The sequence below is a fragment of the Sinocyclocheilus anshuiensis genome, unplaced genomic scaffold, assembly GCF_001515605.1.
Source record: "Sinocyclocheilus anshuiensis isolate Anshui unplaced genomic scaffold, SAMN03320099.WGS_v1.1 scaffold58, whole genome shotgun sequence".
In the NCBI taxonomy this organism is placed as follows: Eukaryota; Metazoa; Chordata; class Actinopteri; order Cypriniformes; family Cyprinidae; genus Sinocyclocheilus; species Sinocyclocheilus anshuiensis.
The window spans coordinates 900563-915045 of record NW_015547688.1 but is presented as its reverse complement, the minus strand read 5'-3'; the positions used below and the strand labels follow the sequence as shown (position 1 = coordinate 915045).

At 40.0% G+C, this 14483-nt stretch overlaps 1 protein-coding gene across 1 annotated transcript in view; it reads right to left on the bottom strand.

The window, feature by feature from the left end:
* Positions 1–550: 550 nt before the first annotated feature.
* The window catches only part of LOC107703377 (ubiquitin carboxyl-terminal hydrolase 31-like), a 32920-nt gene continuing 18987 nt past the window's right edge, over positions 551–14483 (bottom strand). Inside the window, exons 6-18 of the mRNA XM_016505984.1 lie at positions 11150–11285; positions 10731–10878; positions 9440–9614; positions 9172–9283; positions 8957–9051; positions 8539–8616; positions 7614–7743; positions 6749–6868; positions 5594–5819; positions 5327–5485; positions 4009–4161; positions 3789–3827; positions 551–3702 (exon numbers count right to left, since the gene is read on the bottom strand). Coding sequence (XP_016361470.1) covers positions 2198–3702; positions 3789–3827; positions 4009–4161; positions 5327–5485; positions 5594–5819; positions 6749–6868; positions 7614–7743; positions 8539–8616; positions 8957–9051; positions 9172–9283; positions 9440–9614; positions 10731–10878; positions 11150–11285 — 3076 coding nt within the window. The 3' untranslated portion in view covers positions 551–2197. The remainder of the gene's footprint in view (positions 3703–3788; positions 3828–4008; positions 4162–5326; positions 5486–5593; positions 5820–6748; positions 6869–7613; positions 7744–8538; positions 8617–8956; positions 9052–9171; positions 9284–9439; positions 9615–10730; positions 10879–11149; positions 11286–14483) is intronic.

Sequence of the window (14483 nt, the reverse complement as noted above, 5' to 3'; positions counted from 1 at the left end):
CGAGAACTTCACAACTTAAAACATGATGCAGTGCTTAGTGTATCAGCACTGCAAGCGATGCGGGACTTGTGTGCACTGATTGAATGCTGACGATAAAGTTACATAGCTGATATAATATACAACATTCCCTACATACTACATGTGAAAGCATGAGCAGACCACATCACGCCAGCGAAATGTGAAAAACCAAAACAGGCTGTGACTATAAAAATATAAAAACTAAATTTATCACATGGAAACAGGGAGGTCTTACGCTAAAGAACAGCTTATAAATTAAAATAATAGTTTTAATAATAAAAAATATAGGAAAATACAATGCCAATTGCTACTTCTGGAATACATATGATTAAAGCTAATAATTTATGTTCTCATATCACAATATTTAAAAAACTAAAAGTTGGACAAGTGTGCAAAAAAGCAAGAAAATGGAAACAATTTATGCTGTTTTCTTTTAAAAAAAAAATTCTGACATTAATAACCAGACTCATCTTATTAGCAACAGTTACTTGCATAGTTAAGTGCATGCGTTAATGTAATCATGCAATAATGCTTTTTACAAATACTTTTTCAGTGCACACACAATATGGGCCTGTCGCAAAAAATAAGAAGCGTGCTACACATTAGGTTCATTGCTGAATTATCTATTTTAAGATAAAGTGTGCTGAAAGAGATGGGTTTCAGCATGAAAATGAGAACGGTTCAACAGTGGTGTCAGCAGCGCTTGGATTAATGTTTTAATTACAGGGCAGCAAGCTGAACAGCGGCCGACGTAATGACACTATTATGCAAATGTAACAATAATGACTTGCTTAACCTTACATTTCTCCTGTCATACATAACATTTTGAATTAGTCCAAATTAACTTGTCTGAGCAAAATCGAGAAGAAAATATATTTAGGTGAAGTCAATAGTGTTGACAAGTATGCAAAATAAAGGCCTTTCTGCAGAGCCATTTCAATTGGATATTAAATCACAAAGTCTTGGCACAAAAAAAAATGAAACCAATTATTGTGGTCAGCTATTACAGTCCTGAAAATAAATTTCGATTTACACTGATTAAATGGTTTTATCACTATTGCATATGCACACAGTATTGATATTTAAAATAATTTGTTTCTAAAACAATAACATTAAGTTCAACATGTTTCTCAGATACAGAAGTTCATATATCTGTTCTCCTACAGAGTGTTGAAAACTATTGCACTGGTTGTCCAGATATAAATATGGGAGATAAAAACCGCTGCGCAGGGGTTTAACCCCAGCTCGGAGCAAGCCAAATGAAAACCACTCATATAAGTTGGCATTGGACTTGGCGGGCATGAAATGGTTCGAGTATGATTATGTGGCTTTTAAACTTTCATTGTAAAAACAAAGATATACAAAACGAATTCATGCAGGGCTTACACTGCCTCCATTAATATCCAGATAAGTAGCTCACACAGCGTTTTGCTGGAATAAACTAAATATTGTTAGTTTAAAGATTGTCCTCCACTAATTTACCATTCGAAAGATCACAATCATACAGCAACAATTCAGCTATCGGCCTGTAGTTGGCATTGTTGCGCATATTTCTAAGGGCAGTAATGCTACTGGAACACTTGTAACTGCTCTCGAGTACAAAAGAAAAAAGTTGGGGTAGGAGAGCAGGCTTTGAGAGGTACCAAAGAGATTGTTCTGACTCTGCCGAACCCCATTAAGTCTTCAGTCGCAAATTCGGCCAGGTTTCGTGATGTAACTCTTCTCAATCTCATGCTGTATCAGTGCCAGGGGAAAATTGGACTGTAAATAGCACCAAGTGTAGATGTGGAGTGAATTGGTACAGTACTCCAAGGAATATCGCAAGTATCTAATTTAATCATAAGTGACTTGTCCAAATAGAAAGGAACGGTACCAAGTTAAAAAGTATTGTACATAGTATCCATTACATCTAAGCATTATTCGAGGGAGAAAAAATATATACAAAGTGCTAAGTTAAAACATTCCTATTCAGAGTTGTGAACAGTAGTAGATTCATATACCATACCTTGCCAGAGAAAACGATTTGGTTCCATGGCAGGATAGAAAGGCGCTTTCTGATAATTTACATATTTTCTTTGAGAAAAGTAAAATACAGGTATATACTATATACTTTATATTCTTCTTAGGCACATCAAAAAATAGCTGCATTACAGAAAATAATGGAACTGCTATTAAAATGTCATTGAGGCGTCGGTGTTGGCCGTGCAGAGGATTGCATGCTGGAAGAAAGCTTTTTAGAGGATGAGATCTTTTCAAGATGCCTCTTCCCATTGATGGGAGACTGAAAGCTAGTCTCAGAATTGGAAGACTTGGACTTGCCTACTGGTAAGAGAGAGCATTTGTTGGGGGTGGAGGTCTTCGAGGACTCTTTCTCATTGGCGGCAGCCTTGCAGGAGCGCGGCTCCGGAGAGACCTGCTGGGAAGAGTTTCCCGAGCCTTCGCCCTCGTCAGCATCGAGTCTGCACTGGCTGCTGGACTTGGCAGTCCTCTCGACAGCCTTCTTGGCGAGAATCGTGGTCTTACCCAGATCGGCCGAACGCCGAGTCTCTTTCTGCCGAAGCGCGCTCTTGAAGAACGAGAGTCCCTTGTCCTCGGATTTGCTGCTGCGGCGGAGGTCTCTCAAGGAGACGCTTGGGGAGCGCAGGCTGGTGACTGAGGAGCTACTGCTAGAGGTTTTCACCGGCCTTCTTTCTGGCCGGCTCGCCTCGGCAGTTTTAGGTTGGGATGTTCGCGGGGTGGCACTGACTCTAGACTTCTCTGCCAGGGGACTGGTGTGCGCCAAGTCCTTGCTGGAGCCTCTCTCCACCAGCTTCTTCTTGCCAGACACAGAGTTCCTCTCAGCCACCGAGGAGCTCTTTTTGGATGTGGGTGAGGGAGAGGCAGAGGATTGGGGTGTGGAAGTAAGGGACGGCTTCCCCTTTGTGCCAACAGACACTGGAGACTCCTTTGCCTGTAAAGACTCTTTTTTCCTTCTGGAGGGCGTTCCTGAAGGTGTACCCTTGGTACTCTTGGGAGAATCGCTCTTCTCTTTTAGATTGGTGGCTTTGGTGCCCTTCGCTTGAGGGCTGGAAGACACTTGGGAGGATGGAGACTTGGTGACAGAACAGGTGCTCTGGCGCTTCTTGGAGGACTTCTCTTGGTCCCCCTTGGTTTTGGTGGAGCTCTTCTTGCTGGAGCTCTTCTCATCTGCTTTCTTCTCCGACCCGGAGCTCTTATGCTTCTGCTCTTTGGCGAGCGTTCCGAGAGCATTCTGGTCCACAGCATTAATCTGGTTGTTGTTGTCGACGGGCTCACCTTTAGAGCTCTTCCTATCGGACTGTGTCGGAGCTCTGCAATAGGCCTCGTCTAGGATCCGCTTCCCACTGCCGTCATCACTGCCATTACCCTCCATCATGGCCAGTGGGGCCTTACTGCTGGGCTGACGCTCATGTCTGCTGTAGCCGCCGAAGCAAGACGTGGACACTTTGTCGTCACAAGCTTCACCTATTCTCTCGAGAGGAGGGGAGGAGCGTGAGTCCAAAGAGAATCGCGAGGGTGAGTTGGATCTCATTTGTAGTTTCTGTGACAGAGACCAGGAAGGTTTCGTCCCGTTTTCACTGAAAGCCAGAGGGCTGGTAACCGACGATCTAGAGGACAAGCTCTGCCGCTGGATGCTCCTCACGAAGGGCCGCGTTGAGAATCCTCCTTAACAAAAAGAACAGAGAGATTTAAACTAATGCGCTGATTCCAGACTGAATGAAAAGAGCATTGGCATGCAGTTTTGTCTTAACTGAGCAAGGCGGGAGATCCTGTGTTAGTAAGCGCTAAAGCTACAAGAGAGAGAAGACATAATAAAGAAAGGCAAGAGTAAAACACTGGCACAATACACAGAATACGAGGACACAAGGCAGATGAGGGCAAAATACGGTACTACTCAGCTCCTAAAGATTTACATGTTAAAGACACCAGAAAGATGAACACCCATGTTAGAGGCATAACGAAGCTCCTCACCATCATCTTCACTACGATCACCGGGAAACTCCACTGACTCTGCCAAAGAGATCAGAGATGTGCGTCTCGAGGAGGCTCCGGAGGCCAGGCTGGGCGGCCTGCTGCCCGGAAGCCGGTTAACCCAGTGTTCACATAAAGATGAGCTGGTGGAGCCTAAAAGAGTTACACAAATCCAAAAACAAGGATCTTCATTTACAGGGCCATGTTCTGCATTGTTGTAGAAGAGCATTTTTCACAAAAAAAAACATTCCATTTTCTGTCCACTCTCTGACCCTTAGAATTAATTGGGCTGTTTTGATACAGTACTCTTCATATGCTGATCTTTTAGACTTGTAGACTAACCACTGCTGATCATCAGGGTTGTTGAATACTAAGACAGATGTTGATATGTAAAAGCTGTTGGTCCTATGACAGTTACTGCCATACAACGCATGACTTTTTGTTCCCCAAACAAATCGAATCGTATCGTAATCATATGGTACAATTTTTTAGGTATTGGCAAATATCGTTTTGCTGGCTATGAGAATCGATGTCATATAATTTTGAGATGAACCATCCGATTTACACCCCTACAAACTACGCCCAACAGCTGATTTCATTGGTCAACTACATCACACAATACCCTGTGAAGTTAAGTTTAGACTTTATGGATTCAGTTCAGAAAATCATGGAGGGATGTGATCACAAAAAACCATAGTGCTACCTAACAGCATGTGCTAAAAAAGTTATACTAAGGTTTAGATTTAGGTTAGTTTGTTACATTGGTAATCAGTACTGTGATTGACATGACCACTGAAATCTTTAGAACTGGCTGCAGGGTGGTGTCTTAACTGGTTTGGGGTGGAGGGGAATTCAATTAAAATTAGGCCCATAAAACAGCAGTACTGTTATAAAAAAAAAAAATCATAAAAGCACCCTAAGAGTAATTTATAATAATTCTTTTTTTTTGGTTGCTCAGTGTAGAAAGAAAGTGAGAAATGTTCATTGTTTGGCGAACTGTTTCTGTAATGTGCTCATGACACTGATGTCAATATTGTGATGATTTTAAATGACTAATTTAAGGGGCCAGAGGCCCCTCAATGCTAGATATGTCTAGACAGTACATCAAACTCTTTTAATTCTTTTATTTTCTATATCTCCGAAATGGAATCAAGCTCTACTAAAAATCTCATCAAAGAGTGTCATACTAATTTCATCGGGCTGGAAAAAGAGGGTCACTTGGTTCACATGCCAGCACCTTCACAAGCCTTCTAAATGAACAAGATAAATGAGTCAGCAAACTGTGTCAACCCAAAACTCAATAAGGAACAAGAGTCACCTGCGACAGAGCTGTTTGCAGACCACGAGGGAATAGTTGTCCTCCTTTGATAGAACAGAATGTATGCGGTTTGCTGACAGACATCCTCATCAGCTACAGGCTGAACCTCACTGTCATCAAAGCAATACCACTGCCCATCAATGGAGTTCTTACAGTACGCTGTTAAGAGTTAAAAGACAGACACTGAAATATCAAATCCACCAGTCAAGAAGGTAATACAATGACATTTTGACGTAAATCCAAGCACTTAAGTTCTTAGTGCATTACCAGTGTAATGCCCTCCGTGCATGTTGCCATGATGGTTACACACAGCATAGAGGTCATAAAGGTAGTCATCTGGGTTACGGCCAAGTCCGTAAGGTCGCCTCCATGGGGACCAGTGGGAGGGTAAGCTCCAGCTGCTCTGGCTTCTCTTCACCACATGAGGCGCCATATCCATGCCAATCAAAGGAAATCGCACCATGTTTTGCATCTTTACCCTCCTGTCCCCTTCCTTGAAGACACAAGGTCCACACATTAGTAAGCCATTTACACACATTACGCACTTTTATCCAAAGATAGTGAACTGGAATGCTAACACACATTATTTATTAATTAATTAATTAATAAATAGATTTATTAATTATCAGATAATTTCTAGACGAAAGACCGCAAACATGAGGCGCCATATCCATGCCAATCAAAGGAAATCGCACCATGTTTTGCATCTTTACCCTCCTGTCCCCTTCCTTGAAGACACAAGGTCCACACATTAGTAAGCCATTTACACACATTACGCACTTTTATCCAAAGATAGTGAACTGGAATGCTAACACACATTATTTATTTATTAATTAATTAATTAATTAATAGATTTATTAATTATCAGATAATTTCTAGACGAAAGACCGCAAAAGAAGAGTGGCATCAGCACTGGAAAGATAAGTTTGTCTAACTACTTTTAATGAAGATGATTGTGTGTTGAGCGTCTGTGACTTAATTTCAGTTTTATTTGCAGCAGTTTACGCATCAGCTTGCTGAAGAGATACTCAGCTACTCATCCACGGTGATGCATGTTGTATTAGCACTGTCATATCTGACTGTAACACGTCATATAGCCTATAAAGCTCTCACACGTTTATTATTTTAACATTTTGGGAGGATTAAAATTTACATATGTGATTTCAGCAACCAGATGCATTTACACTTGTCTAGTTTCGTCTGGAATGTGTCCCAGACCACCTCCTGAAGTGGTTTGAGCGATCGGATTTAAATCTGTCTTGAAAGCATTTTGGATGGCATTTACACCTGGTCTTTTCACGATTGGATAGTTATCCGATCAGAGAAAACGCACAAAGTGACCAGGTGTAAACAGGCCCCATCACACATATGCATGCAGAGAGCACCATTTGTGCAAGGAATGTGATTTGATCAATACAGCACCTGTCTAAACCTCTTGAGGTGCAGTATGAGAACATCCGGCAGGGTCCACAGGCTGAGTTTGATCCGCCCCTGTTGCAGTTGCCTGCAATGGGGGCAGCGCCAAGCATCATCTGGGGCCAACTGGAAGGCATACAGGAAGCAGACATAAACAAAATCAGTCAGAGAGGTTTTACATTTACAAATCTGGCTGTTCCTTCATTTTCCTTAAAGCACAGCCAGTTCCAAACCCTTCCTTAGCTGCCCAAGGCCGGCTCTGGCTAACCACAGTGTATATTTAAACGATATGTGGACCCGTTCCAGGGTTAAAGATGTGTTCGCAAAAAAAATAGCAATTTTAAAACAGCACTGACAGCAGAAATAGAGTAACATTGACATATACACCCACAAAGGCAGCTCTGGAGAAGTGGAAATTAAAGAAATTAAAGGAGCGTGAGGGCTCTTTTAAAGGAATAGTTCACGTAACAAATCAAAAGTCTGTCTTCATTCCTCACTCTCATGTCATTCAAAACCTGTATGACTTTCTTCCATGAACACAGAAGGAGAATGTCTGAGCTGCTCTTTTCCATACAAAGAAAGTGGATGAGAGCTGTCAAGCTCCAAAAATGACATTAAAACATCATACATCACCTCTTGTGTGAGGAAGGGACAGAAATTTAAGTCATTATTCAATAAAACTCTTGTTTGACAGCCATGGACTTTTTTTCATTTTCATTGTATGGCTTAGTTTTGAAATGTCTCCCTTTGAAAGTAAGTCAAACAGGTTTGGAAAGACATGATAGTGACTACATGACAAGAGTTTTCATTTTTGGGTAAATGGATCCTTTGCGAAGGTAAAACTTGAACATGTATTATGCCAGACTTTTACCTGCTCCTCTTTGGTGTAGAGCTGGAAGCACTGAGCGAGGGTGCAGGCCTGCGGCTGATGGTGCTGCTCTCTGTGCAGATACACACTCTCAGCATCAGGGATGTACTCTTCCTCAGTGTGTCCAAACAAACTGCGGGAATCAGAACATACGCTGGAAACAAATCTCTCTTACCAGACCAGTCAAGCATGTCTGCGATCCTCTCTGTGACTTCAACAGACATATTTATTTCATCTCTGCAGGATATTTTCTCTAACAGTCTGCCAGAGAATGTTTAATACATGCACACATGTGGTCAAGAAACTCCTTTGACACTTACAGTGTCGAACTTCAAAAAATGTTTGAAATGACCCTTCCTTTCTGGCTTCACTGAAATGTCTTGCTCTGAAATTTTTAGCCCCTGTGGAATTGGTCTTACCACAAACTACCAACAGGAAGTGTACAGCAGTATAAAGTTTCCATGCATTAGACAAACAAACAAATAAATAAACCAAGTGGCATCTAATATTTGACCTAAAATATTTATTTGAAGTACTCCCTGAGATTTAAATATAATATTTCAATAATTTAACAATACACTTGCATGTTCATGGTTAATAGTCACATGACATGCAAGGGAAACAAATAAAATATTTTTAAAATCTTTTTAAATAAGTATGTTTTTTAAAATGTATCTGTTTTAATTTTCATTTAATTATTTCATTTAATGATTTAATTATTAACTTTTCATCAACTCATGAACTCCCTGTAGTTCCCTCGCGAACTCCCAGGGGTTTTCAAATCCCAGTTTGGGAAGCCCTGATCTAATGCAATGATGTTCAACAATTTTTAAGTGTGATTTAATTGTCTAAATATTATTTTGGGGCCACTATAAGAAAAAATAAAACACTATAGACAAGTTATTAATTATGGCTCCATTTTACTTACTATTCCTTGGTCTCTTTGTCCCACTCCACTACAATCTTAACATGAGGAGGTCCACCTGGCCCACAGGATTTATATGCTCTAAAAAGGAAAGATTGAGGAAAGGCATGATGTTGGCCAAGAAAATAACAAATTGAAGAATCAAGCTTTGTAGTATTTTGTTTTATTACACGTGTTAAATTCAACGATCACACTAAAGCAGTTATAATAAACTTTTCAACTACAATCATTAATTCATCTAGCGTAACATAAAATGTTTTTGGTTTGTGTAGTTAAAAATGCTGTTGTAATAAAAGTATTGACTATTTGCTTGCCTGTGGAAGAACTGTCTATGTGCACTAATAGTAGAACAATATACATGTCACACCTGAAATTTAAGTTCACACAATATGCTCTGAACACATGGTTATGCATTACAAACCTTTCCACAGTGGGGTGACATAGCGGCTGTTCCTCCTGTGGCAACAGATATGTGATTCCAACTACTCCAACCACACGCAGACTAAAGGGTCCAACCTAAAATCACCAATCCACTTTATCAGAAGTGCAAGTTTTATGTAAGAAAAAAAGTCATTTAATTGTACTGACTTTGCATTTCAAGACCTGTATTTAACAACAAGTAGAGGTTTCACTGACCTGAATGTAAACCCCTGGCCTTAGTAGGTGACGCATTTTCTCCAGAATTTCTTTCTGTAACACATCCCATGTCACAGAGCGCTCTAGATATAGTACAAACGGAAGACCGAACCTGCAACAAACAGACAGTGCTGTATTGATTTTCCAGTTTGTGCATTATATTGTGTATAATGAGATTACTACATTTTCTCCATGTACTGTAAGATATTGTGTCAAAAATAATGGAACTTCGACTCGTGTGAGCATGTCGGAAAGACAATAATTTTACCTCCGTCCTTGATGGCCAGTGCAGGCTCTGTTACAGATCAGCAGAATCATTTTCTCACATCCAGTGTTTTTGTTGGGAGATGCTGGATTCATCGCACCCTGCATGAAAGATGGCGTTCGGCTGCTCTCCGCTCCATATTTCAAATTGTTCTGATTCAGATTAGCAAGAAGGCTCCCTGGAAATGGTTAAAAATGTTACTTGCATCACTAAAAACAACAACAAAAAAGTTAGAAATAGTATCAAGATAATTACTTTCATACTCTCCAGTCTACTTTTATGATGATCCTAATCTAAGCTAGATATAGTTTCTATGTTTTCAAAGACAAAGCACTGCCTTTAGCTCAATTTCCAATATGATATTTTCATGTTTCAATAAATGCTGATTGCTTATAATCAGTGTTGGGCAAGTTACTCTGAAAATGTAATTAGATATTTCTATTTTGTGGGAGTCCCGTGAATCATTTTATTCTCCCGCATCCCGCGCATCCTGCGTCGTGTCTTGCGGGAGCAGTTCTCTAATCCACTGGCACTTGACTCGTCAGTGCGTGTGCTACATCCTTTTTAAATCTCCAGATTATAAAACATTGCATTATGTCAGCAATGTAACGCGGCAGTAACGTATAGAGACCTCGGCTTGTAACTATACTCTAATTACTATTTTGAAAATTATAACGCGTTAAATTACTCCGTTACTAAAAAAGTAATCAAATTACAGTAACGCATTACTAAGTAAGGCGTTACTGCCCAACACTGCTTATAATTAGGATTATTTGATACACATTCAGTTTTTCTTAAGCCCAAAGTATACTTCGGTTTTTACGTGTATGCTAGGGTTTGCATACAGTTGCGTAAATACTGTCATCAGCACAGCTCGACTTTTCTAACCACACATACTCTGTACGCTCAGCTTGCACATGTGCCTTGAGTTGGTCCAAAAGGGGGCAACACTGGCCCTCCCCATTGTTTCACAGTTGAAAAAGAAACAACTGACTACTGGAGATGGTGACAAGAATAGACGCCCACCTAGATGAGCAAGTAAAGAGATACCTGCAACTCTAGTTTAAACAAGTACAAAGACATTTTTATTGGTCAAATTCTGGAGAGAAATGGCACAGACCAACACTGGACAAAACTAAAACTTTCTAGCGCACGAGTTAACCACCTGTGTTTGCGTATGCTATCAAATGGAGAGTACTATGAAAGCAAGCGTGTTTTGCTGTACGCTAAGCGTTCGCGTCAAAACTGATGTATACTTTGAGCTATAACCAAAGTGCAATGCATGAAAGAGTACCTCTTTTAGAGCGAATGTTTTCTAATCTAAAAGTCTCAGGAGTTTCAAAAGCAAAGATTGAGTCACTTTCTTGAATGATATCAAGATCGTCGTCATCGTCACAAAAGGAGCGGTGGAAACCGTCGTAATACATTTCAGTCAGGACAAACTGCACAGACATAAGAGAGACGGATGGTCAGAAGTGGTTTACACCCAACATCTCGGTAAAACAAGGCAAACAAACAGGAAACGGCTTTGGTTGATGACGTTATGTGGGAAGACGAACATACAAACGGCAATCAACCCTCCATCCGTGTCCACACCTCAGTATTAATGGAGAATATTGTATTCAGGGAAACAGTAAAGATCTTTACACCAAGACCGGAATTCCATGCAAAATAACATTTTATTTTGGCCAAAAATAAAAGTGGAAACTGCACCTGGTCCTGTGGGATCTTGGTCTCACGTGACACGGCCTCTCTCAGTCTGGACACAGTGCTGTTAAGCGGTACGGCCACACCGATCCTCATGCAGTGAGAGTACTTGCCTTGATAAACCACGGTCACATACAGAGGCCTGAAGGATGCCAAGTGATACAACAAATTAATCCAAAGCAACTTCAGAGAGACAGTCGCCCTGGAGCAACCAACAGCACAATAATGAAAGTTTATGTATCACCCCATGCAAACCTGCAGATTTTTAACCATTAGTTCACATCACCACCTGAGTGTAAACACAAAGGGTCCGTCACCCCGAAATAAAAATTCGGTCATCATTTACTCATCCTCATGTCATCCAAACCCATAACACTTTCGTTCATCATCAAACACACAAATTAGGACATTTTAATGAAGACTAATAGATTTCTGTCCCTCCACAGAAAGTTCATTCCACCATAACTGTGATAGTTCAAAAAGTTTCTAAAGACATCGCAGAAGTAATCCATATGTATCGGACAGTTTAATAAAGTTCAAACGTGCTTGCTTGACACACGATAATAAATTTCATTGGCTCTTGCCCATCAAACAACCACATCTTTACCACATTTGATGTGCTCTATGTACTGTATGTGCATTGATCAATGTTTATATGCAGGGTTTGAAATAAACACCCTCCAAATAAGGGTAAAAATCAGCTGTGGTGGGTAATGCTGTCAAATCACTAGCCAATTTGGCGGGCTACTTTTTGTAAATTATGTTCACTCATTGATTTCTTGGGGCAGTTCTGCACAGATTTGGCATAAATACTGAACTCGAGAGGCATCATGATATACTAAATACAGCCTAATTGTGCAGCATCTGCGAATATCTAGCTTACTTCAACACACCCATCACAACGCAACAAATAACGGCGCACTGGTTTCCTTTGAACTGACGCAATAGTGAAAAGTCGAAAAAACGGCTGAAGACTCACACCGTGTCTACACTGGACACGAGCGGCGCGGCACGGTGCGACGCGACAAAATATAATATTATAGAACCCATTATAATCAATGATGCTGTTTACACTGAATGTGTTCGTTCAATTAATGACGTACTAACATAAAGTACAAATGATTTGCAATGGTTGCTTTGTCGCACCTCAAGCTGTAGGTTTATTTCTGTTTATTTTTTTGGTTAGTAGAAGTTATTAATGGCCGGTAACTTTTAACATTTTGTTGACAAATTGGCTGGTGAGTAAAAAAGTTAATTTCAAACCCTGTTTATATGTGAATAAATGCCTAAATTAAATATTTTTATTGTATAAAGTGGTTGTGTCTTTTCAGAAAACTTGGATTAAACCACTTAATTCATATGAATTTCTTTTACAATGTCTTTATGAACTCTTTGAGGCTTGAACATTTTGTTAGAATAAACATTCAATGGAGGGACAGAAATCTCAGGTTTCAATAAAAACTTAATTTAAATAAAAACTCAATAAAATCTTAATTTGTGTTCCACAGATATATGAAAGTCTTATGGGTTTGTAATGGCATGAGGGTGAGTAAATTATGCCAATTAAAATTTTTGGTTGAACTATTCCTTTAAAGACTAATGCTAATGCAACTATATTCATGTGCAAAAAAACATCTATAATTCGGGTGTGGATAAAATAAATAAATAAACATTCCAAAAAACATTAATTTAAAATACAAGCTGATACAACGTAACACACTACTTAATATCCTTTTACAGCATTCAGCAGCCTGTAAGGACTGAAAGCATTTAGAATTGCTCTAATGATGCTTGATCACCTCTCTATACGCATTAGGAAGCAAACTCATCTCTAAAGAGCAAAAGCTGTGTGCAGTGGCCCCAGAAGGCGAAGCCGACTAAATCAACAACTCTTCATCAATATCTGCCCACGTGAAGTGGCATATCAGGGAAGCGTAGGGAATAAATGGCCTATGAAATAATACACAGAAATAACAGCACTTGCTAAGCATGGATAAACAGAATTAAGGAGAGGGCAAATGAAATCTACTCCCACAGACTGTGACGACCAGGGCAACTATCGCTTAAGTCGCACGTCGCTGAACTTCCAGACGAAATTTCCTCTTCCTCGGATCGGTCATTCTTCATGCTGGAAGAGCATTAGGGGTGGGAATCACCAGAGGCCCCATGATACGATATTATCACGGTACTTGTGTCACGATAAAATATTATTGCGGTTTTAAATCTATTCTGCGATATATTGCAATTTATTACCTTTTTCCAACTTCAAATTATGTCCCCAAACGAAAACTTTGGCAACATCTGTTTTAACTAAAAAGAAACGTTTCTCAGTTTGTTTATCCCAAGCCAGTTTAATCACCGTTCTATATTAATGCGCTGCTTTAATTGATGCACACACACACATACACCACTCGCACATAAACATAGTGAGAGGGAGAGAGGTCGGAGATTGCAGATCGCACTGCGCACACACAGAAACTTATTGTCGGTGCTGCCCCTCGACTTTTTTTAATAAAATAACAGATACGAGATCGCTTCATTGTCTTCCTCAGCAACGAGGTAAAATCGAAGTAACTAACCAGCTTCATAGTTTGTAGAAAGACGCACAGACGCAGGTAATTCACACACACAACTGTCATCTCTCTCTCGATCGATAATTCATTCAAATAAATGTGGTCTTACCGCACATTTTATCTCTGTATCTGATTTGAAGTGGGCAGAAAGCTAGAGCTAACGAGCCATAACTGACGAAAATAACCATTATTTTTACACTTCCGGTTAAATATTGCGCTGCTAACATCATAAACAGCTTTAAGTTGTCAATGCTGGCAAATTAATCAACGGCTTGCCATGCATTAAAGGGGTCATATGATGCGATTTCAAGTTTTCCTTTCTCTTTGGAGTGTTACAAGCTCTTGGTGCATAAAGAAGATCTGTAAAGTTGCAAAGACTAAAGTCTCAAATCCAAAGAGATATTCTTTATAAAAGTTAAGAGTCAGCCACGCCTACCTAAAATGACTCGTTCTAACACGCCCCCACATATCTACATCACTATGTGGAAATATTAGCATAATGCCACCCAAATGTGCACACAAAGAAAAAAGGCGTGGTTTCAGGAACAGCAGTCGTGTTGATGCAGCCATGTCAGGGAGACGCTGTGTTTCAGTGCAAAAACAAAAGTACTTTATTTGGCCTTCCGGAAGTAGATGCAATTAGGAATCATTGGTTAAGATTTATTTACAACAGAACAGCACAACCCAGATGTTCCAATTTGTGCAACGCTGTGCATCCATTTATGGATGACAGTTTTTTGAACCTAGAAGAGTACAAGGCTGGCTGT